General features: G+C 37.8%; 1 protein-coding gene across 3 annotated transcripts in view; it reads right to left on the bottom strand.

The window, feature by feature from the left end:
• The window catches only part of ARHGAP10 (Rho GTPase activating protein 10), a 137,425-nt gene that overhangs the window by 68,887 nt on the left and 45,765 nt on the right, over positions 1–22,773 (bottom strand). For 2 of the 3 annotated variants that reach the window (XM_085058217.1, XM_085058220.1), the window contains exons 4-10: positions 17,012–17,083; positions 13,609–13,710; positions 10,588–10,698; positions 8,448–8,552; positions 4,655–4,784; positions 3,253–3,359; positions 1,484–1,578 (exon numbers count right to left, since the gene is read on the bottom strand). In XM_085058217.1, the coding sequence (XP_084914343.1) occupies positions 1,484–1,578; positions 3,253–3,359; positions 4,655–4,784; positions 8,448–8,552; positions 10,588–10,698; positions 13,609–13,710; positions 17,012–17,083 (722 nt within the window). The remainder of the gene's footprint in view (positions 1–1,483; positions 1,579–3,252; positions 3,360–4,654; positions 4,785–8,447; positions 8,553–10,587; positions 10,699–13,608; positions 13,711–17,011; positions 17,084–22,773) is intronic. The other variant, XM_085058218.1, reaches the window with a different exon arrangement.

The raw sequence follows: 22,773 nt of genomic DNA, 5'->3' as shown, positions 1-22,773 counted from the left end.
TTTTGCAGGATCAAGGAAACACTGCTCTCCATCCATCTCTGTCTAAACTCCAGATACCCCTCTGAGCAGATGACACACAGAGGGGGACAGACTGACATTTCTCATACTACTTTTTAGCAACTTAATCATAGTTAGTTTGAAATCTGCTATTTCTACTGGCCACTACATTGACCCAAGAGAAGTTAATGCAAGGAGTATAAACCTTTACTCCCTTTCGTGCTGTTGGGACAATGTTAGAATAGTTAAACCACATCCTCCTCAAGTCAAAAATGCAAGTCCAAACCACGCTGTAGAGTGATGATAAACATCACCTGAGCTGTAAATGACCATCCTGTCATCTGTCATGTGAGCTGGTAGTTTTCTGACGCAGTGATAGTTTCACATCCCTTTACCCATTGCTTGTAGGAATGAACATGCCTCAGGCCAGTCTGACTAGCCACACAAGCTCAGCAGAACCTCTGATTCAAGTCTGAGCACATGATCCTTTTCACAGACATATCTGCAGACCATTAGCAACCACAGGACAGGGGGGCCTGACAGCACTAGCCATGCTGTATTTAAAGTGAAAAACACTAAGAATTTGATGGAAAAAAACCCAAAAGCCTATAAAACCTGGAGACCTACTATGTTATAAATTAGAATGTAGTTAATTGGTATAAGTAAGATGCAAACATATAGATTGAAAGAAGCTCAGAGAGGGTAAATGCAAAAAAGTAGCAACAATCCAGTAATTTATACCTAGCATTTCATTCTAGACATGATCCCTTTCTGCACAAATACAATTTGTGTCAAAAGAATGCAGCATTACCACAGCCATATTTATTTGGAGTACCCTATTAAATTGTGTCCTCTGATCTTCATAAATAAGGGAGGCCTAAAATGCTGTTGAAAACCAATTTGATACATTTTGAGATCCTTTAGTGAAAGAAATTAGCAAATCTTTTCTTTACATATAAAGCAACAAGTGGTGCTTCAAAAAGACAGTGGCAACAATGTTCAAGATGCAGTGGATGATTACAGCAGCCACAAATAGCCTCAAAATCCCAGAAACCTTATTTCCAATCTGAAAATCCAGCATATACCCTCAGCAACACATCATTTTGGAATGCAGGATTTGTGATACAAAGTGGTCATGAGTGCATGAATTATTAGTCTTTCACTACAGCTATATTTACTTCAATTTAAGCCACGTTTCTTCACTGCAATAACTCTTAATAGCTCCTCTTAACTTCTTCTGTGCTTTTCTTTAATGTGAGCCCAGGCAATGTCTGCATTTCAGTTTAGTTTCTCCCTGCTTCTGCTACATGCAGCTGGGGTAAAACCCAGTGAGGCATGGCAGGGCTTGCCTTCTCCTCCAGCAACCATTTCCCACTGGAAGTCTGAGTGAGGATTGAAGAAATCAGAAGAAAACACAACAGTAATTTTGCAGCAGTTTTAACTCCTACTTAGAAAAAGCTCTTCCTAGTGTGCTTCCCAAGCTTACCTGTCTGAAGCTTCTAAGTCGAAACAGAATCGCCTGTCTATTGTATCTGTATTTCTTTTGGTACAATAAGTAAGGACGAAGAGTTCCTCATCACCCTGTGAAAAGAAAGTTTTTATAAGCTTGACCCACTTTTTACAAGTTTTTATAAGCTCCAGTAAGCCAGCTGTACAAGCCAAGTAAGGTAAATTTATATTAAAATAATGGCAAAAGCTACGCTGAAAACTGACACTGCAATAGAATTCATCCATGTTTGCTGTTCACTTCTCTGCACAATAACATATAAATTCTATGGTCATTTATGAGACATAAATCTAAAAATATTGAGTACATTTTAGCTGGTACTTTACAGAATGACTGAGTACAATAGTAAGTTAAACCAACAAAAATATTTTGCACTTGTTACAATATAAACACACAAAGAGACTTTTCCCATTTTATGTGAGACACAGTAAAGGCTATAGCTACACTAACTAGAACAAATAAAGTGTTCTTTACTATCTGTAATGTGTCTTACAAAACCAATCCTTTCTTTCTTCAAGACCAACACTAGGATCTTATTTTACCCAGGAATCAAACTCATCTGTGAATTCTGCATGAGTTGCACCAGATTAAATTAGGATTAACTGTACATTTCAATTATTTATTGTCTTATTCAGCATCTCCTGACATAGAAGGTTGTCACTGAAGGAATAATTGCATTGTGGATTTCCAAATAGGAGATATTTTAATACAGCATAAATGGCTTCATTAGTGTTTTAGAATGCTGAAAGCTTAGACACATACATACTAAATACATACTAAATACATACTAAATACATACTAAATACATACTATACTAACTAAAATGGCTTATTACAATCAGAGTAAATTAGGATAAAAAATTCATAGAAGTACTGAAGTGATTAAGAAAACCAAATACCACTAATTTTCAGTACATCAACTTTTCCAAAGCTTTCAAACGATTCTTCCAAATTCAATATATTCATAAATACTCAGAGTCCTCAAAATTATGAAAACTATCTCCTCCCTCTACTGAAACTAACAGGATATAATAACTTGATAAAATTCCAACAACATGATTTTCTAACCAAATTTTAAGATAGGGCAGGGTGCTGCATTTACAAGCATATTGACTCAAGCATTAGTTTCCAGATTGAGATATCCCTTCTCCTTGCAACAAAGTGCATTTTATCCCTATTGATATATTCATTTAATGTGTCATCTTTAAAGGTACTGAATGCCATAAATTCCCAACTATTTCAGTAGGAATTAAAGCCATTTAAAGGTAAACAAAATATTGGGTCTTGAATATTTCAGATGCTATCAAATACATCTGAAATTGTATACAGTTATCAGCAAAAATTATATTCCTATGAAAATCCACTTTTCTAGTCCCACTTCCAGTACTTACATCTCTGAAAAAAAAAATCTAAGTGGAGCATGTAAGAAACAAATTTCTAAGTATATTCTATTTTCCTGATTTATACTTTAATAAGTTATGCAGATTCTAAATGGTGAAACATTGCATGTTATTTGTGCCAGATCCTCTGGTCTTCTAAAAGGAAGCAACTGAAAAGTCTAGAGAATTCTTATCTGTTAATCCATACTTTAGATTAATGTCCTTAAATGGCAGACTGAATTGCATGAAGAGAGATGAAAAAAAAGGGCAAAGAGAGTAGAGAGGGAAAGTACTTGACACATCTTATCTGACACATCCTCTGATCTTGATACAGGACAAGTGTAAGGGTAGAATATCAAAATATACATACAACTTTCCCTCCTGATCTGTGTTCAAATGGGATCATGGAGAATTTCTTTGTTTCTTTCCTGTACATGCAATAGTGCTTCACCCAACTGGAACCAAAGGGAGCAGGCCCTATATAACACAAAAGCAATATATAGTATGTACTTTTTCCAGCTTCTTCATTTTCTTCTCCTGCTTTCTAAAATGATGCTTAAGAACACTGATTAATTCCTAATAATGCAGTATTTAAAGCCAAGGTACAAATTAAGAATATTATATATAATACAAAAGATAACCAGTGCTTACTATTCTAAAAGCTGATGCAAGTCGTATTTTACACTTATACTTAATGACAAATGAAAGTAGTTATTAATCTTTGTCTCACTACTACAGACAAAATAATTTTCCCTATAAAATAAATACATCTGAGACGTTATAGAGCAGAGCACAGAAAGGCAGAATTACACCTGGTAACTTGAGGCTAAGCAACTGAAGACGAATACAACTCAATTGCAAGTTCTAGACTATTGATTAAAGTCTGTTCACAACTTCTGACACCAGAACTCTCTCCTATTAATCACTGCACACCCTATACAGAATACACTCTTTAGAGCCCAGCTTACTGCATGTAGTTTAGCTGAGATTTGCACCGTAATGTTAACTGTTCAAACTTGGATTATGACCCTTCATACCTCCACCCTTCATATCTCCTCACTTCTATTACTTTACTTTTCCTAAAAAATAGGTCTGCAAATCAATCTTCTCACTCTGTAAGGGCAAACATCTTAAAAATATGATTTATGCACAATGTTTAAAAAAAAATTACAATAAATTGTCATTCCTTGAGCAAAGCTCTGCAAGAGCTCTGCATCCTGTCTGGCTTTTTTACTAGTGTGAGAAAGATTTATAATTGTTTGAAGTGTTGACAGGATATGATTTGTGTGACATGCACCTTCACAGCAAGAATTTTAACACCAGCTACCTAACATATAGCCTGCTTTATTTGACCCTATCATCACAATTAGGTAATGAAAGTGTATCAATGAATCAAAGAAATGACACTCAATTTCATCATATTCAACTAGTCCAATTTTCAAAGGCTAATTTGACAACTCATCTTGCTGGCTGACAACAAATGTTTGACAGATCTAGCAGAGGTCATTAGTAAGGGACTAAAAATAAGACTAAATCCATTCCTTGGTCAAACAAAACTTCCCTGAATTCAGTCATTTTTACTAAAAACTGTCACACTTTCAACTCCATATTCTTTTTATGAGCCACAGTATCAATGCTATGAGGGACTTTGAACATTTACTCAGATAACTGTTTAATCAACTATAAATTCTTTGCATCTTCGTGTTACCTGCAGAGATAAGACTTCCCTGTATGTCCAATACGGGTGTTGTGGAATACAAAATACATCTTACTTTTTTCCTGTACATAGAGGTAGCCTTCCATTGTGAAATGATTTGCCCTTTTATGTTCCTGAGGATTTCTTCTGATCTTGTTCATGAGCTCCTCTACCTCTGACCTTGTTCCTTCGAAACGATTTCGTGTCTAAAACGAGACAGCAAAAACCCTTTGGTAATGGGAGTGGAAGACTCGCTCTTCTTGGCAATAGGAGTTATAATCATGTCCTGAGTTTGCACAGAAAGGTTTTGGTGGTGGGGGCTACAGAGTGGGGCTCTGTGAGAAGGTGATAGAAGCTTCCTCCATGTCCCAAGGAGCCAATGTCAGCCAGCTCCAAGACAGACCCACCACTGGCCAAGGTCAAGCCCATCAAGGAGAGTATTAAAGCCTCTGGAATAATGTATTTAAGAGGAAAAAACCACACAATGCCAACTGCAACCAGAGAGTGGAGTGAGAATGTGAGAGGAACAGCTCTGCAGACAGGTCAGTGCAGAAGGAGGGGCAGGAGTTGCTCCAGGTGCCAGAGCTGAGATTCCCCTGCAGTCCCTGGTGCAGACCATGGTGAGGCTGCTGTGCCCCTGCTGTCCATGCAAAGGACTCACATTGAATAAGTCCATGGAGGACTGTCTCAAGTGGGAGAGACCCCATGCTGGAGCAGGGAAAGAGTGTCAGGAGTCCTCCCCCTGAGGAGGTATAGCAGTAGACACCCCATGTGAAGAACTGACCATAATCCTCATTCTCCTGCACCACTGAGGGAAGAAGGGAGGGCTGGTAGAAAGGTGTGTTTAAGATTTGGGTTTTATTTCTCACTACCCTGCCCTAATCTGGTAATAAATTAAACTGATTTCCCCCAGTCAAGTCTCTTTTGCCTGTAAAATTGGTCTGTAATTGGTCTCCCTGTCCTGATCTCAATCCACAAACACTCCAGCTGAGGAGGGGAACGTTAGAGCAGCTTTGGTGGCCCTCTGGCATCCAGCCAGGGCCAACAGATAACTATAAAATGAGACAATGATTCAGGCCATTTTAGGACAGTCACACTACAATCTCCATATACAGGTTTACTGTCCAAGTTTTCTGATATCCTCCAAAATTAATGTGGGGTTTAGGTATCAGCTGCTGTGACTGCAGAAAGGACACTAAGACTGCTGGAGTAGGCTTCTAAAACAATGCACTGACCTGTTCAAACAGAAGTGAAATACTCAGTGCAAAATGAATTTGAATACTGAAATTTCCTTAGAAAAATATTACTACATATATTGGCTTAATTAATGAGATTCTTACTTGTCAGGAAGTAAGAGGATTTTCTGTGGTTATTGAGGAAAGGAAGTGACAGGAAGGTCATCAACAATGTATACAGACTCAGACTACACATGTGCTAAATGTTTTGACCACACACAAGCAGAAGCATGCAAAAACAACCCAAAAAAAACCTCAGAAGTCCAGTTGATTATTATTTCTGAAAGCCACTTATTCCAAAGTCTGCAAGCAGCCGGAAGAGAAATATTTATCAGAATATTAGCAAAAAAAACCCAGAAAGTAAGCATGCCACCCACAAATTATACAATAGGACTATGTGAAACAACAGAGAAGCTCACATCTGACACAAGAAACTCTTCAGTTTGGTCTGAAAAACACTGGTAATTAGTCAATGAGCAAATAAAACCAAAACAATCATGGTAATACCTGGTTTTCTACACATACATACCTGTCCAAGCAGCAAACACTGAAAACATACATTTAAACTCCAAGCTGGTATTTTCACCAGCTGGTACATGTGTTTTGAGGAAAGCACATAGTTCCAGATGCATACTTATTTTTGCTTTCTGAGAGCACCTTTATTTTTCTGATAATGCTGCCTCATCTATTTTATCTTTTCCCCAGGACAAGAATACAAGACAACATGACTTCTGGAAGAATCAGCTTGGGCTACAAGGCTGGTGTGGGTCTTTTTCTTTCTTTCATTTGAGGGGGTAGAGGGGCAGTGAGAGGAAAGCAGGGTTTGGGATAGGGTGTGGAGAGGAAATCCATAAGATAATTTTCACAGTAAAGAACCTGAATGAAAGGAAAGGCAACTTCTATAGCTAAACTGGCAACTCTTAAATCACTCTACATATCCAGCTAGGCTGTCTGTACTAAATCTTGTACCCTTCAATTTTTAACACATCAATCCAGTCTTCTGCCAGCAGCTCAGCTGTACCACAGCCAAGCCCCAGTTCATTTATCTTTTGAGATGTCTTGTTGATCTTCAACACAGAGGAGAATGTGTCATGTCCTCTCTCAATCTTTTCAAATGCTTCCTTCTATTCTCCTTTTACCTTGAATAGTTAAGCCTTGTTCTCCCTTCTCTATAGCCTCTACTTATTCATAAAACTTGAGCTGCAAAGCTCAACCTCTTTAGACTTTGCTGGGGTACACTGTGATACCATTCAGTCAATTGAAAATGCAGCTGCTGAGATTAGCTTACTTTCTTACTGCTCATCACTTCTTCAGATCACTTCACTGGCTCTTTTCCATCTGTATTCTGAAACCCAGCTCTTCAATACTGTATCACAGCTTCACTCTCACGTTTCATCCTGCATCAGCTCCTCTCTATGCTGCTCCTTACTCTGTTAAGCTAAGCACACAGAAGGAGCAAGTCTGGCCCAACATTTCCCCCACAAGCACTGACTTCTGCCACAAAAGCCTGCTTATGAAGTTACTGATAGTCAGTTCCCCTTCTCAAACAAAACAACAGCTCAAAAGGAAACTTGACATTTGAACATACAGGAACAAAATTAAAAGAATGGTATCGTGACACACAAATCACGTAACAATGCATTACAACAGCTGTAATCCTCTCTTCCGCCCTTCCGCCTCCCTGCTAGCTAAGCTATTTCTAAAAACAGACTGTCCTCTCCAAGAAGTAGTTTCTGTGTCTTAATTCCAGGTGCCCTCAGAGGTCAACAAAACAAATGCATCAACGGGAATTGGTTGTTTTCAGTTAGGTAAGTGGTTTGCTCCCCACCAAGAAGCCTCTGGCACACCCAAGTTCCTCTGAGCAAGCTTTATTCTTCAACAAATCTCAAGGAAGCAAACAGGCCACCTGACTAGTGACTCTGTCAGTCTTAGTGCTTCAGCCTGTCACCTTGCTTCCTGCTCTCCCAGTCCAGATCATGGTGGGCAATCTGGGGTGAGGGCATACTAAACTAGTGGTGGCTCCCACTAGCCTGTCCTTGAAGGAACACATCATTTTGTCAAATACACCACGGGTGCTAACACCAAGTCTCTTTATACAGTTCTGCACCCCCACCCAACAGGGATGTTCTTGTCTGAAAGGGCTGCTGCAGGACAAACAAACTCTGAGTCACACTGTTGTGATCAGCTGTTTTTCTTCCCTTTTCTTAGTTATGGATAATGCAACCCTATAGGGAATTGACCCTCAGACATGACCACCACATACTCAATTTCAAAACACATCCAAAACTCTGAAAACTTGTGTATTTCATTACCCATACTCTGAATTATCCAGCACTGTATGCATTTTTAACAGACCTCATTTGCTTTTAAATAATCTTTGCATTACTTCTCTCTCAAAAAAAAAAAAAAAATAGAGTGGGGGCGTTTTACTTGCTGCTTGTTTTATACAGTGTTATTAGAAATTACAAAGAACTCGCTGGAATGAGTGATGTGGCTGGCTATCCAGGAGATGGCACCATATTCCCAAAGTTTACAGGCAATGCACTAACATGGAGCTAAGTATTGGCAAAACAGATATTGCACATGCAGCAACATCAGCAAGAGATTTTAGTCACAAAAGCAGACTCAACTTACATTTTGAATATTTATCTGCAGAGCCATTTTGTAATGATTGAAGTCTTTAGCAAGTTCATATCCCTGATGATAGAAAGTGAACAAACCCTGAAAAAAGGACAGCACCTGAAATAGAAATGTAAAACTTATTAGACTGAAAAACTCTATCTGCTTGAATACAATTGCGGCATATATGCTTTTTTGGAAAGATCAGAGATGACAAAATGATTATTTTAAAATAAATTTCCACTAATGCCTATATTTTATGAGTAATATTTAAATCCAAATTATGATCTTTGTTTACAGACATTTTGGGGAGCTTCTGTGTCTGGAATTTCACAACTGATCTCTACTTTCCATTTGACCATACGGAATGTATACCTCATGTTCCCCAACTTTCCTGTGTAATGTTTTCCTGCAGCTGCTCTGATACCAAGGATGTCTGGAATACATATTTGTGCACAAGGAGGTAATGATCATTCTCTCTTTTAGTCACCCTTTCCCTGGTCATTTCCCTCTCTGCTAACAACCACGTGGAGATGACTTTCATATCAGTTGTCTGGTTTGCTGGAAGAAGGAAGTTTTCCCTATCACTGCTTCTTGTGTGAAGATCTGACCTTCTGTCAGAACCAGCAAATGATCCACTTTGCAGTTTCTGACTGCAGTGTTTCAATTTAAAAGAATGAATTACAGCAGAAACAGGGTGAGGTGTAGTCCTCAGTTACCCTGTTTAGTTCAGGTTGCTGGAAATAAGCAAGTGATGCATGAAAGAACAACTCTCTAAAGAGAACAAGCCAAAGAACGTATTTAATAAAGTCTAAAGTCATATAGCAAATAAACCATTTTCAAAAAATGCAAAACCCACAAACTTTAAGTATTATTAAAGGAAAAGGGAATAAGAATTTAGTACAAAATAATTTTAGCTTTCTAGTCTAGTGTAAACTTCAAGTACAAATTAGGCAACATAAAATTCAGTGCCTTCCAGAAGGAGCTTTCAGAAATGAGTAAGGTACATGTTGCAAGAAAATAATTTGAAGATTCATTACTCTAGGCTGGCTCTGAGGAAACTTCAAGTGTTCTGAAACACAATAACCAAATCATACACTATTTAGGATTAGAAAAATATTAAAAACAAGAAAATTTTTTAAAAAAGAAAATAATGTATCTACACCAAAAAAAAAAAAAAACTCAAACCACACAACCATTTTTTCACAGCATTTTCCCATTCTTTAAACAATGCTAATATAATTAGAGTAATTTATTTCCCCTTAAGGAATTAGCAATTTTTTCATACAGGAATAAACTATATTAAAACAGACAGTTCCTACTAACTCCATAATGACCAGCTATTTTTATTAGGGTCATTTGAAATTTTTTTCATTATTACATTAAAGCAATTGTATCAGAATACAAGGACACACTTGGCCCAAAAGCACAGACTTCAGAACACGAGCGAATGGAAGTCACATTTACAATCCATCCTCCCTTTATCCCAACTGTTCTCTTGTTGTTTTATACATTTAGATTTTTACTACCAAGCTAATGCACGTTTCAGAAAATTTTAGGGTAAGTTCTTCTCATAGATTAAAGAAAGTCTGGTCAGTGCACACAGGATTTTCACTGAAATTCAATGAAGACCCTTCATTTCTGCACAGATTCAATTGCAGGTGAAATTAAACATATTAGGCTACCCAATAACGGGCTTCTTATCCAGCAGCACCCTCTTAATTAATTTATATTGGCAATTCTTCAGAAGAACCTCTAAATCCAACCTTCATAATGAAAATTAGATTCCTTGCATTACTCAGCAATAACACTGGTTAAAAAACCCAAGGCAAGAATCCTGACACCAAGAACATCTTGAATCCTCTATTCTATCTCACAAGGTGAATTGAGGTTTTTGCAGCAAAAGGTTTCACACATTTTCTGAACATCAACATCAGCATGTTCAAATCAGCTACAATTACTGAGGTAAGCCTGGAGATACCTGGTTAAGTCTCTCTGCCCCAGGAATCTGTGCCAACGTAACAAGTTGGTTTCAATTCTCTTAAGTCATGCAATTGCATATGTTTTTCAAAACACAGAGCTTGGCTTTCATCTAATTCCATTCCTGCTCTGTCCCTTATGAAAGGCAGAGTGGGTTGAATTCACTGATACTTACAGGCTCCACACACTCAAATTTCTTGCGCTCCTGTATCTCCTGCAACTTGCACACGTACTCGAGGGACAGCTCATAGAAGTGCTTTCTGTTCTGCTCCACTTGGTTATCTGCCTGCACACAGAGCACACCTCATGAAGTTTCACAGGCATTTCACAGACAGCTTCAAGATGACATACACATACAAGTAGCAAGCATGTAATTTTCACCATTTCTGGGGGATTTGTTATAACATAGATCATCCATTTACTTTTAAATGGCAGCAGCAATTCCCTTTCACTAGGTAACATTTGTTGTTTTGAATCACAAGGCTAATTTTTTTAGAAAAATTCCAGCTACACCTCTTCAAGCTCCTTTTCTAGAAAATCCAACTTTTAATAGCATTGCAAAGATACCTGCCCACACAGAGAGAGGGAACTAAGAGCATCTTCCATTAGAAAAGTGGGAAATCACCTCTCCAATCAAGCTGAGGAAGAAAATGTTATTTTTGAAAACTACAGTGCTGGTGCTGCAAGTTTTACTCTAACTCAAATAACTGTTGTAAATAGCCAGAATGCTTTTGTACCCATCCCACAACTGTGCTCATTCTGACTGGCAAGAAATGCAATAGAAAAGAAGTTCACTTATTGGTATAACACTTCACAAGTTTCCACAGAATATCAAGTATCTAAAAATGCAGCCTTACTACCTGCAGCTGATATCTAGCACAGCTTTGCAGAAATGACAACACCATATTGATAATGAACAGTTACATTTCAGCTGCTATCCATCTGTACGTAAATATTTCACTTTCTAGCACCTATGTATTATTTTACAAAGTTGTTATTTAAGGTACATGTGCCATTCTTAAACAATGAATCTTAAAATTGGGTAACACAAACTTTTATTAAAATACATTAGAAAAAGGCTACAAAGGGTTACTCTAAGTAACTAACATTAGTCTTTGCTCACAAATATAATACAAAATAACAATGAATTACAAAATTTAATGGAGAAAGGGCTAGGTGAAAGGACAAGACTTACTATCATAGACTCTCCCTTAAATACTGAGACTACATCCTTCAGGAAGAACAGTGACTGCTGCACTTTAAGAGGATAAGCCAAATTAGATTTAAGACAGTTTTGCCTTCAGACGTGCTTGGCTTTACTGCTCTGTGCTAGAAAACTCTCAGCAGTTAAAGGGGCATAACCACAAATACCACCAAAAAAATAAAGCCCTGATAAGTATCTCAGTACGCAAATGCATTTCAACAAGCCATGCCATTTTGAAGCATCCTTCAAACTGTGGAATTGGTTTGAGCTGTCAGCCTATAAACACAGGAATTGTTTGAGTTGTCAGCTAAGCTTCTAATCATATATATATATGAAGGGTACCATAACACCCTAGAGAGAGACTATAAATTGGATCTTCAAGGACATCTGGCTGACCACATAACTCAGAATACAATATCCATGTTGATTCATCTCAATTCTCCTGCTAATAAATTATCACATCTCAGCTTTTTGAGGATGAGCCTCCCCCTGCACCCAGCAAGTTGCACTGTAGTGGCCTGTTTCTCATCAAATTTTTGTCAAATTTATCCCTGCATTGTTTATTTACTCCAGTCAGGACCTGACACAAGCTAGCCATGTATAATACTAAATAAGGAAGTTCCCATGCAATTACATAGATGTATTGTGCAAGTAAGCTTTTTCTGTTTAGCACTCTGACAACATGCTGCAAAGGCCTTTTTTCTTTAAATTGCTTATACATTCATACTTCAAAATTAAACATGGAAATGAAGGAGTCTGACTGAAGAATTTCAGACTTTTTACTCATGAAACTTTGAAGGACATTTAAAACAAATCTATTAGCTCATTCTAGATTTCATGCATGCTTTAAAGCTTCAGGCTACATTTGAGACAGCTTCAAAATGCCTCTTACAGGCATTATGTATTTTTCCATGGAGCTTAGGTCTTATTTCAGATTTGATATCAAGAACCATATTTCATCAAGCAATCATAATCAGGCCTTTATAATTTTCTCTGCATCAAGTTCCTTGGCCCAAAATGATCAGTTTGACAAAAGTACAGGTCCTGACAATGAGCCATGCCCAGTGACTACACAGGGACAACTTAGCTTCCCAAAAGACACTTGTTTACACATTTGAGGGTTTATGTTGCAAATACAGTGTGGTGAAGTGACATCCCAGTGAAACTCAAGAGCAGAGAGGATCTTGAGTAACTCTGCCAGTTACATTAACCATTTTTAGGAAAAATGGCGTAGAATATTTGGGATGGGCTAGAAGGCAGGAACAGGAGTTATCTCTGAAGAAAACACTAGGGTTTTTTATAGTCTAAGCATTAATAATTCTGACACAATTACATTTATCTGGGGGAAAAAAAAATCCTTCTGGCTACAGCAAGTCTCTGCAAGATCTCCCTGCAGTTTTCTCACATAATATTTGCTGTTGGTCCAGAAATAAAAACTATTACAAATAAGTATGATGATGATAATAAACCCAGAGGGACAGAAGGAATTCCAGGCAAAACAGATCTATCAGTTATAAACTGTCAACAAATTTTTTATAGCACTACTCAAAAAAATCCCAAAACAAATCTTCAAAACATGAGAAAAAGAAAAGACACAAACCCACTTTCTTTGGGAATACAAGTCTTGCTGTCCTCTGCATAAAGTATTATCACAGGACACTTAGTCAACACTTAAAATGCAATGCAAATTACATCAATGGAAAAGCCTTGCAAGAAATGCAGAGTTTTTCACAGTATGTTTGCACTTCGCTATTCCTTTAATTAGATAGAAAAGATGATATGATGTTCAGTGCTTCACACACACACAAAACCCTTGATTCAGAAAATGGTGGAGGTACATCACTAAGACCAGCAAATACTGATTTTCTCACCAGCCTTTCCAGATGAGAAATTTTTTCTGTCACCACTAAGAATGCTGTTTCTGCATTTGCATAAGCATATTTACCTACCCAAAGGCCTTCAGCTTGCATACAAAAAGGGTGGCAACAGTACCTCTTGTAATTGTAGCTCTTTCTTCTTAGCTGATAAATTCAAATGTTTTTCTAACAAACTGTAGTTCTTCTCTGTCTCTTTATCAAACTTCTTCTTTTCCTCCTAAACACAGAAACAGAGTAGCAATCATGTAAATACAAAAGTGTGCTATTCTTACTTTTAAAATTTCAGTTAATCAAAAACAAATAGAAAAAAAAATTCATAGCTCCAGCAAGAAGAAAAAATATGTTCCATCTCATTTTAAAAATTAATTTAAAGGCTACCTTGAAATGAAATCCCATCATATCATTATGGTGTAGCTTATCACACAGATGTTTACATTGTAAGTTAAAAAGCAAAAAACCTGATCTCCTCTTGATATTGCATATTTCATTACTTTCAGGGATCATCTACACCACCTGGTTTTTGAATAGAGGACTTCAATGGAAATACCAGTTTCACTGAAAATATTAACTTGTAAAAATTGACAAGGGAGAAGTTCCAATAGCCAAAATCCAAAGCAAATACAAATACACCTCCATTTGCCACAGGATTTCTTCATTTTAAAGCTATACAATGACCTCTGTGCTGAATTCCTATTTCTACCAACGCTTTACTGTGCCCATAACAAAAAAAAAAAAACCCAAACAAAAAAGAACCACACACACAAAAAAACCCCCAAAAAACAAAAGCAAAACAAAACAAAGCCCACAAAAAACCCCAAACCCCATAAAACTTAATACCATAGTATCAAAAGAGAAACTCTCACAGACATGTATGAATATCATTTGCACAATGCAAATCCATTTCTCTGACCACCAAATGCAATATACTGGAAGAGGGACAGTCATTAAATGTTTCTAAGAAATCTGAGTTCCTGAAACTAATTTAGTAGAAGATATTGTAAAACAAATTGCTTCCTCAGTTCCAGTTTCCTAACACAGTGTTTTAAATAAAAAATCAGTATTCATTAATTCAACCAAGCAGTTTTGAAGCTATTTTTAATATACCTCATTGGAGTTGAAAATAACCTCAAATAAGTGAAATCAAGTATTTAATTACATAATCAAGAACTGACAGATTTACTCATCAAAGAGATACTAGTTCAACTAAAATATTTTTCCTCATCTGTAGATTTGAAAACACATTTAAATGTATTCTACCCAAACCCCTGGTTAAAATCTACTGACATAATTGCTCTTTTTTTCTCCTTTTAGCATTTCATTTTTAATAATACTATATATACTATAAGAGACACACATTTTTGTTCTGTTAATAATTGGATTCTGAAGATGGCATTATATTAAAGAGGCTGTTCAGGATTACTTCTCAGCAAGGACTTTTGCCAAAAACTTTTTCTCTACCATGAGACTCAGAATTTCCTTTAAAAAAGGAGCCACAATATTTGTTATCAACTCAGAAACATTAATTTATGCATATGGTAACTGTGATTAAAGGTACCATATTAGCATTGGGGGAATTAGGAAGGAAGAGTGGAACGAAAGAGGTGAATCTTTGTGTTTATATTAGGAAAATTTCCATTGGTCTGGTGAACATTTGAATGCTCCTGGGGGGGTGGGGGGGGGGGGAAAGTTCTCTTAACTTCTTAACAGGCAAAGCCAGAAACTACACACACAGCTTAGGACTAGTGCAGCAACACCTTTCACTAAGGGGTAATTCAATAAGGGTCTCAGCTTCCAGCCCTATGAAGCTAAACTTTCATCCTCTTCTTTTTCTTTTTAAGCTTAACTCAGACCATTTCATCAGCAGGGAATACAAGACGCAGAAAAAATCTGAGGCAGCAGATTCAACTTTTATTTTGTAATGGTAGAGCGTAAATCTTTCCTAAAGCAAATACTACACAATGTTCCAGATATATTTCACCACTAGATGCCATAGCTTGGTTTTCAGAGCTAAGCAGAGTTACATTTCCAGTGTCAGTGTTTTGATTATACTGAATAAATATTCTGTCAGGAATATTCCAAGAGCTAAATATTTTAGAGGGTTTTTATCTAAATATGATACAATTATATAAGATTTCTATTTAAAGGTCATTGAGAGTTCTGTCAAAAAAAAAGTTTAGATCACAAATAAAAGCTTCAAAGAAACAGCATGCAGGGACACAAGGAAAGAAATATCCATCCAAACAAAATGGGAGAATGTAGACTGTGTGAATGTAATTTGTATCAGAAGCATCAGGGAGAGAATTCTGACTAGGAAATGAGTGAAGATATGAGATCATTTAAAGCAGTAGGAATTCTCACCCCAAAACCAGCAATATTCTGTAACAGCACAAATACTGCTGAAATAATGCATTCATTACACAGCTGCTGCCATGACAAAAGGTTACATTCAGAACAAATTCTCTATTTCCCTGGAAGACTGGCTATGTTACAGACCAAGTTTTTATTGTCTGTTGGTTGGGTCACCTAATATACTTCTCTCAAGTCCATAAAATGACACAAAGCTCCTTGTACCATTGAACTGAAAGAATTTATGATCAACAGAGCTTTTTCAGTTCATGAACACTGAAATCATATGCAGAACATGTTAATCATTCCTGCCAATGTCAAATGTATAGTGCTCTCATAACTGAAACATTGCCTTTGCTACTAAATATCACTGGTGATGAAGTAATGAAATTATAAAATTAAACACATGTAGGCCTTTTGAAAATGTATTGAGTTTTACAACAGAAAACTGTAACAAAATTCTAGTTTCTTTCTTTTCTGTTTTTTTTTTTAATAAGCACTTAAATTTCTCACTTCAAGAAGGAGGGTAGACAGGTACAAATTTGCCCTTGTTACTTTTATCCAACTTTATTCTGTATTTAATACACGAAGCTTACTTTGTCTTTTTTTAAAAATATACACAGCTTAATGATAATCTTATAAAAATGACCAAACACGTTCACTAAAAAGATATACTTTGAATGAGATCTTTTCCTTAGCCTCTCTGTTCCCATTTTTTCCACTCACACAGAGTGAATGAGTGATTTATTAAAAGAAAATTAAATAAAGACAATTTTCACTTGCAGATGGCAAAAATGCAGTTAAAAGCATATGGATGAGTGAGCTCCCTTAGGTAGTTAATATTTTTCAGCCTTTGATTGTGCAACTGCAAGCAAATACAGAGCAGAACAGGGTTACCCATTAGGAAGGGGGGCAGGCTGTTAGCAGGATTGTTCCTATTCCAGACATAGGAGATAAGGGAGGTGAGGAGAAGGAAGGGGAAGGACATACTCTTCTCTTCTTGAAACATTCCATTTGTTTCTGAAGCAAGTTCTCAAAGTAGAAATAAAAAAAGTGTGAACACATGAAAAATATACAACAATATGCTTCTGCCAATTACATGTCATTATTGCAATGCAATCCAATCCAAGTAGAGAAATTAAACAAACTTATAAAGGCAAGGAGGGACAAACCTTTACAGCTCCTAGCTGCTCTTTCCTAAATCTTTCCAAAGGTTTGATCAGAGTTTCAGTAACACTGAGTGCCTAAAGAAAAAAAAGCATGGGTTAGATTTCTGTAGCCAGATTGATGAGTCACTTTAGCATCAGCAATAAAAAGAAAAAAGCAAGCAAGCTCTGGGGTAAAATAACAGAGAAGCATGCAAGTTAGGACTTCTAACTCAAAAAAAACCCGAAACAATCACATTCTGAGTTCATTCAAGCTTTCAAAATTTCTATCCCTTATTTCAATCCACTATCAGGAAAATTAAATTTAAAACAAATCCAGAAATTTCCAAATTGCACCCCAACTGCAACTGGTGACTAGTTCAAAAATGACTGCTTCATTTGTGCCAGTCTAGTAAATGAAGTTGAAGGCATCAATGATTGATCACCAGAACGAGACAGAGGACAAATGAGTTTCATTAGGGGATGTAAAAATTTCTGCAACAAGAAGCACTACACACAACTGTGGAATAGACCAGTGAGTAGCAAATAATAATAATCTTTTGAGGCACAGTTAAAGCCACTAGGCACTGATATAAATCTCCAAATATTTACGCACTTAAGTACATTAATAAGACCATAAGTTAAGTTATAAAATCAACAGGTGCAAAGTCAATAAACAAGAGGGTGAGATGACTGGGTGAGCATCCACCAGTGCACTTATGGTTTAAAGCCTCATGGCCATACTAAAGAAAAAGGAGGACACAATATTCCATCATAAGACAGAAAATTGTATCTTAGTAGATCTGCACAGCTGCTCATTCACATGAAATTTCACTGAAGACCACGCATGGTTCTGTTTGGTGTAAACAAGACTTCAACTTTAAAAAATATTTGAAATTTCAGGAAAGGCTGGAACTTTTTGAACACAACAGCAGCATGGGAAAGACGGCAAGAGCATTGCAGTTGTAGGGGGGTGGGTGGGATCCTTTTGGTCTGTCTTAAGGCAGACCCACAGAATAAATCATGCCCAGGACTGGACTTAGCACAGTCACTGGGCTAAGATGCCAAGAGTTCAGGCAGAGCTCCCTGGAAGCCCCCCTGACATACAACAGAAGCCTTTCTCTCTCTTTCCTCCCCCTTCCCTCCCTGTATAGTGAAAAGCTTCAGATAAAACATCACAGGCTTAAAGCAGCCTTCTGGAACACTTCTGAAAAACTCTTATCATAAAACACACACGGGATGTACTGGAGATCTGGCACAACACAAATCTGAACAGCACTGTCTGCTCCCACCCATCCCTGGAGCCATGCAGGGATTACTGTGGGAGTCATCCTGCCAATTCACTGTAACCAGAGCAACCCACATTTCTAAAGGGCTAGGACAGCACTCAAACCTGTAGCTAACTGGAAACCCACATATCTGGCAAGTCTGGGCCAAACTGGGTGTTGCACAGTCATCCTTGTAACAGCTACATCCTAACTTCAGAGCACTTTTTCTCAGCACAAAACTTCTTTCTGCATCCATTTCCTGATTTTGCCAGAAACATTTAAAGCACCCTTCAGTGCACCCTTGGTGGAAGCAAGGGGAAATAGCAAGAACTCTCAAGTCAGAGCAGAGAGCATGGAAGTCACAAAATCAGTCCTTCTATACTGGAAAACTTGAAGAAGTTTAAATTGTTCCTGCTAGTCTCCTCTGTACTAAAAAAGTGAGGGAGAAAGCTACAAGGGCTTCTTGGAGGAAAGCTCAGAGGATGGCACAAGCTGAACACTTACACGGTTAGAGAGTTAAAAATAATTAACAAATGACAAGTTGCTTATTAGTTGTTTGAACTTTTACACAAAAAAATGTAAGGTTAACGGGCATTGAATGTATTTTGAACACTAAGTGCAAGTCAAAGAAAACCCTGGTGTAACAAATGAAAAATAAAAAAGGATAAAACATATGCAGAAAAGTCTGTGCTTTATAAACCAGCAGGACTGACTGTAAATCACTTGCTCTGCTACTCCTGTGCACTATTAACCATGGGAACCACTACAGGAATTTGTTTGAAGCAGAAAATAATCTTTAAATCAAAATGGGATGTTCTCTTCAGCGACTGCCAGCAAGTAGATTCCACTGCTGCCAGCGGGATGATATGCCAGTAACTCTTTCATTAAAAGAAAAACAAGATTCCCCTCCTTCCAAAAAAGACATTTCTCATTTTGCACAACTTATACTTTTGTTAACAGATGCATCCCCCAGGTGCCTGCCATAAAAGTATTTATGATTTGTCATCCCCTTTGATTTCTGTGCCTGGATTAAATAACAGGACTCTTGATTATTCCTGGGTGGACTGATATTTTGCAGATCTTTGGTCGTTCTCATGAAGCTGCATACCAGGCCCATATACAAAACACAAGACTGGTAAATTCAACAGTGAATTACAGAGATGTGCTTCTGATTGACAGAAACAAAAACAAAGTTCATAATTAAAATATGTCCAATACAAGATTAGAGAGGCATTCACACTGTTTTCCAACACACAGAATCCAGAGTTTGTAATGAAAAGTTACAAAAACATGCATACTTATTTATAGAACAAAAACATTATTTACACTGCTATTCACTCTCAGCTTATTTATAACTTGAGAACTCTGAATGACTTCTCTTTAAAAAGACATGGAAACAAATTAGAAAATAGGAAATAATTACAAATATATTCAAGAAATCCTTAGTTTATCACTTGTACCTTCTTTAAGAACTAGAATCATGTTAAAATGTAAAATTTCCAGCAAAAGTTAAACCACACATTTAAGTTCATTAACATGAAACTTGATGTTCCTTCCTTTTTCAACTTCTGTCTTGAGTCTTAAACTCATTTTCATCCCTCTGCTTCTCTAGTCCTGAGAGATTATGACAGGAATGTACTATTTAAGAGGACATTTAAAAATTCCTTTCTTTACATCTCTGATCTATCCAAACCTATATGAAACAAATACATAGTCAATTATTTCTGGCAAGCAACTATGGCATGTAAGTCATAAGTGAATCAATCTAACGAGGTCATGTCTCAGGTAACAGTATCTTAACCAGTTTTATGAATGTAAAAGTCTCAGGAATGCTTTAAGAAATGTTTAACCCAATGTGCACACATGTCTCAGGCAGAGAGTCTCAAACTGCTTACACTGTTCCTGCTCTGGTTCCAACACCTACAGAACAGTCAAAGAATTGACTTGACTTGAACGTAAGCCTGGCAAAAGCAGCAATAAAATCATCGTCATCATCACTACCTCAGAAGATCACTGCACCCAACATTTTCAACATCCTGAAGCACGCTGTCACCTTTGTGTACACCTCTATTTCAGATGCCTGAACAAAACTCTGCTTGCCCAGACAGAGAAATTGTACAGAATAATGATAATCTTGCCTTTTCCAGCTCCATTTCCTCCAAAGAAATAAGTAACAGGCCATAGATTAAGGGGTCCAGCCAACCTTTCCTACTGCAGCCCACAAAGGCACAGACTAAATCTATCAGCAAGCTCATTCACAGCTGTTGGATACTTCCTCAGTCAAATTAACAAGACCCAACAGGTCACTGAGCCCTCAGTGCCAGTCTACAAGATGACTCCATTGAGACTACCACTTCTTCCCTTCCCAGAAAAGGTGGGAGCAGAGGTACTGTGGGAAACACTGCTTCTACAAACACCTCCTGTGCACTGGAACCCGACTGACAAGACCAGGTAGCAGCATTCAGTGCTCTTTCCTGTTTTCTCCTGCAGTAGGCAAGAGCAGGTTCCCTAAGTTCCCACTCCCTTTCCAGGCATAACCAAGTTATATTGTAGAGGAGGAAGGCTGCTGGCATGGCCTGTAAAGGAGTAGCAACCCACAAGAGCTCTCCCCAAAACTCACTCCAGCCTCTGTGGCTAAAAAGGGTACAGCAACCTCAGTCAGTAAAAATTTGTTATTAGACAAATGCAGCACTGGCCTCTCAGCTTCATCCTAAAAATGTCCCTAATTAGTGCTCAGCCTTCGCTGGAAGCACTGGAAATTACACACTGCTCATCAACAGCTCTGATGGTGAGGTAAATATGTTTCCCAACCCTGCTCCATTCTGAATCGAAGAATTCTCCCATAAAAAACCAGGTTATCTGAGATAGAAAAAAAAGGCCATAACCATAGACCTTTCTGCAGACTGCACAGTGACACGGGAGCGGCAAGTTCCCCATTCCCATCTCAGGAACTGGAATGCAGATTGGATGCCCTGCATAAAGCAGGGGGTTTCGTTTCCCAACACACCAACTGGAAAGGTTTATTTGTAGTCAGGGGCAGGATTATTTCTCCCCTCAACAGAGCAGCGAGGGAGGCCACCAAGTCAGTAAAGCAAAGCTCATGAAACTGAGCAAGTGTCAATGAAACCAGATCTGGGAAGGAAGCTTTGCCTTAGTGAGTGCAACAGAGAACGCAGAAAGGAAGGCATACCTAGCAGGGATTCAATGACAAAGTAGTTGACAATGCTGCTAAATAAAGAAGTTTACTTTCTAATAAAGTCATTTACCCCTACAGCTGCACTTCTACTTATAGAAGATATAGTTGTGTTTTTCCTAAAGAAATGCACCATTCAGCCTAATAAAAAAGCCAGTTCTAGTATCTCCAATATGTGGGGGAAAGGGAAATACATAAAAACATTAAGACCTATGTCTGAAAGTAGTATGAAACTTTGCAGATACATTCCACTACTGAGGACATCAGATGTCCTTGCAAAGCCTGAATCTCTATTCTTTCTTTTCCCATGAGAACATGATTTGCTCTTAGAGTTATACATGCCCCAGTTAGCTGCACAGCCCACTCTCCTTCCAGCCCTACAAAGGGGTGTCCCTCTCTAACCACGTCTCAGCACTACTTTTGTATTTACTTGGAACACTGATGATTGCAGACAGTGCAACCCACACCTAAGGCTCATTATTTTGTTTGCAAATTAAGTCTTCTTCTAGTAAAGGTGTCTGGATTTTCTTCCTGCGCCAGAACTCTCCCTGTAGCTTTAAAATCTTAAGCAACAAAAGGGCCTCAGCCACTGGGAATACAGACACAGAATTTTTTTGGTTTTTAGAAGACCTGCAGTGTATATAGACTAAAGAATTTTTAAGTAGGTCTCACAGCACATTAATATTTGTGTGTTTTTGCATGTGTGTAGAGGCTATAAAAAAGAAGTGACATCCGTTGCTCTGGATTCATGTGCTGTGGAGGAAGCCATCTGGTAACACAAGAGCCAGGTGGATGGGTGATACATGTGATTTAGAGACAACATATTTGTGCATTACTGAAGCACCAGGAGGCATCTGTAACAAAACACATGACCTCCCTCTTAGGTGCTCCAGAAAACTACCCCCTCAGGGTTTGGTAAGAAAACAAGAAGTTTGTCAAACTGTTCCAGGGGGAATTTCCTAGACCATTGAGCCACTGTCTCACAAGCCTCAATACAGGCAAATCCTGTGCTCTGCACTTCCTAGTTTCAAACACAGCAGCCTTGGCTTACAGGAATTACAACAGCTGGACTCCAGAGTTCACCCTTCTAGTGAAAAGTTATTTCCTGTTCAGTAGAAGTTCATGACTGACCTAAAGGACAGATAGCTAAAAGGGCCTCCTATGATCCATCTGCTATGTTGTGCCCTGCTCTAAAATGCTGTCCACATTAATTTTCTTGTCATGAAGCTGCTGGCCTCAAAAATCAGATTGGTATCATAAAGAAACAATATAGAATTTCCTTTTTCAAAAAAAGATAAATAGACAGTGGGTTTTAGTAAAGATTATTT

This window comes from Lichenostomus cassidix, chromosome 4 (assembly GCF_008360975.1).
Source record: "Lichenostomus cassidix isolate B80296 chromosome 4, HeHo_3.0, whole genome shotgun sequence".
NCBI classification, from domain to species: domain Eukaryota; kingdom Metazoa; phylum Chordata; class Aves; order Passeriformes; family Meliphagidae; genus Lichenostomus; species Lichenostomus cassidix.
The sequence above is the reverse complement of the archived record's forward strand: the minus strand, read 5'-3'. Positions and strand labels throughout refer to the sequence as shown.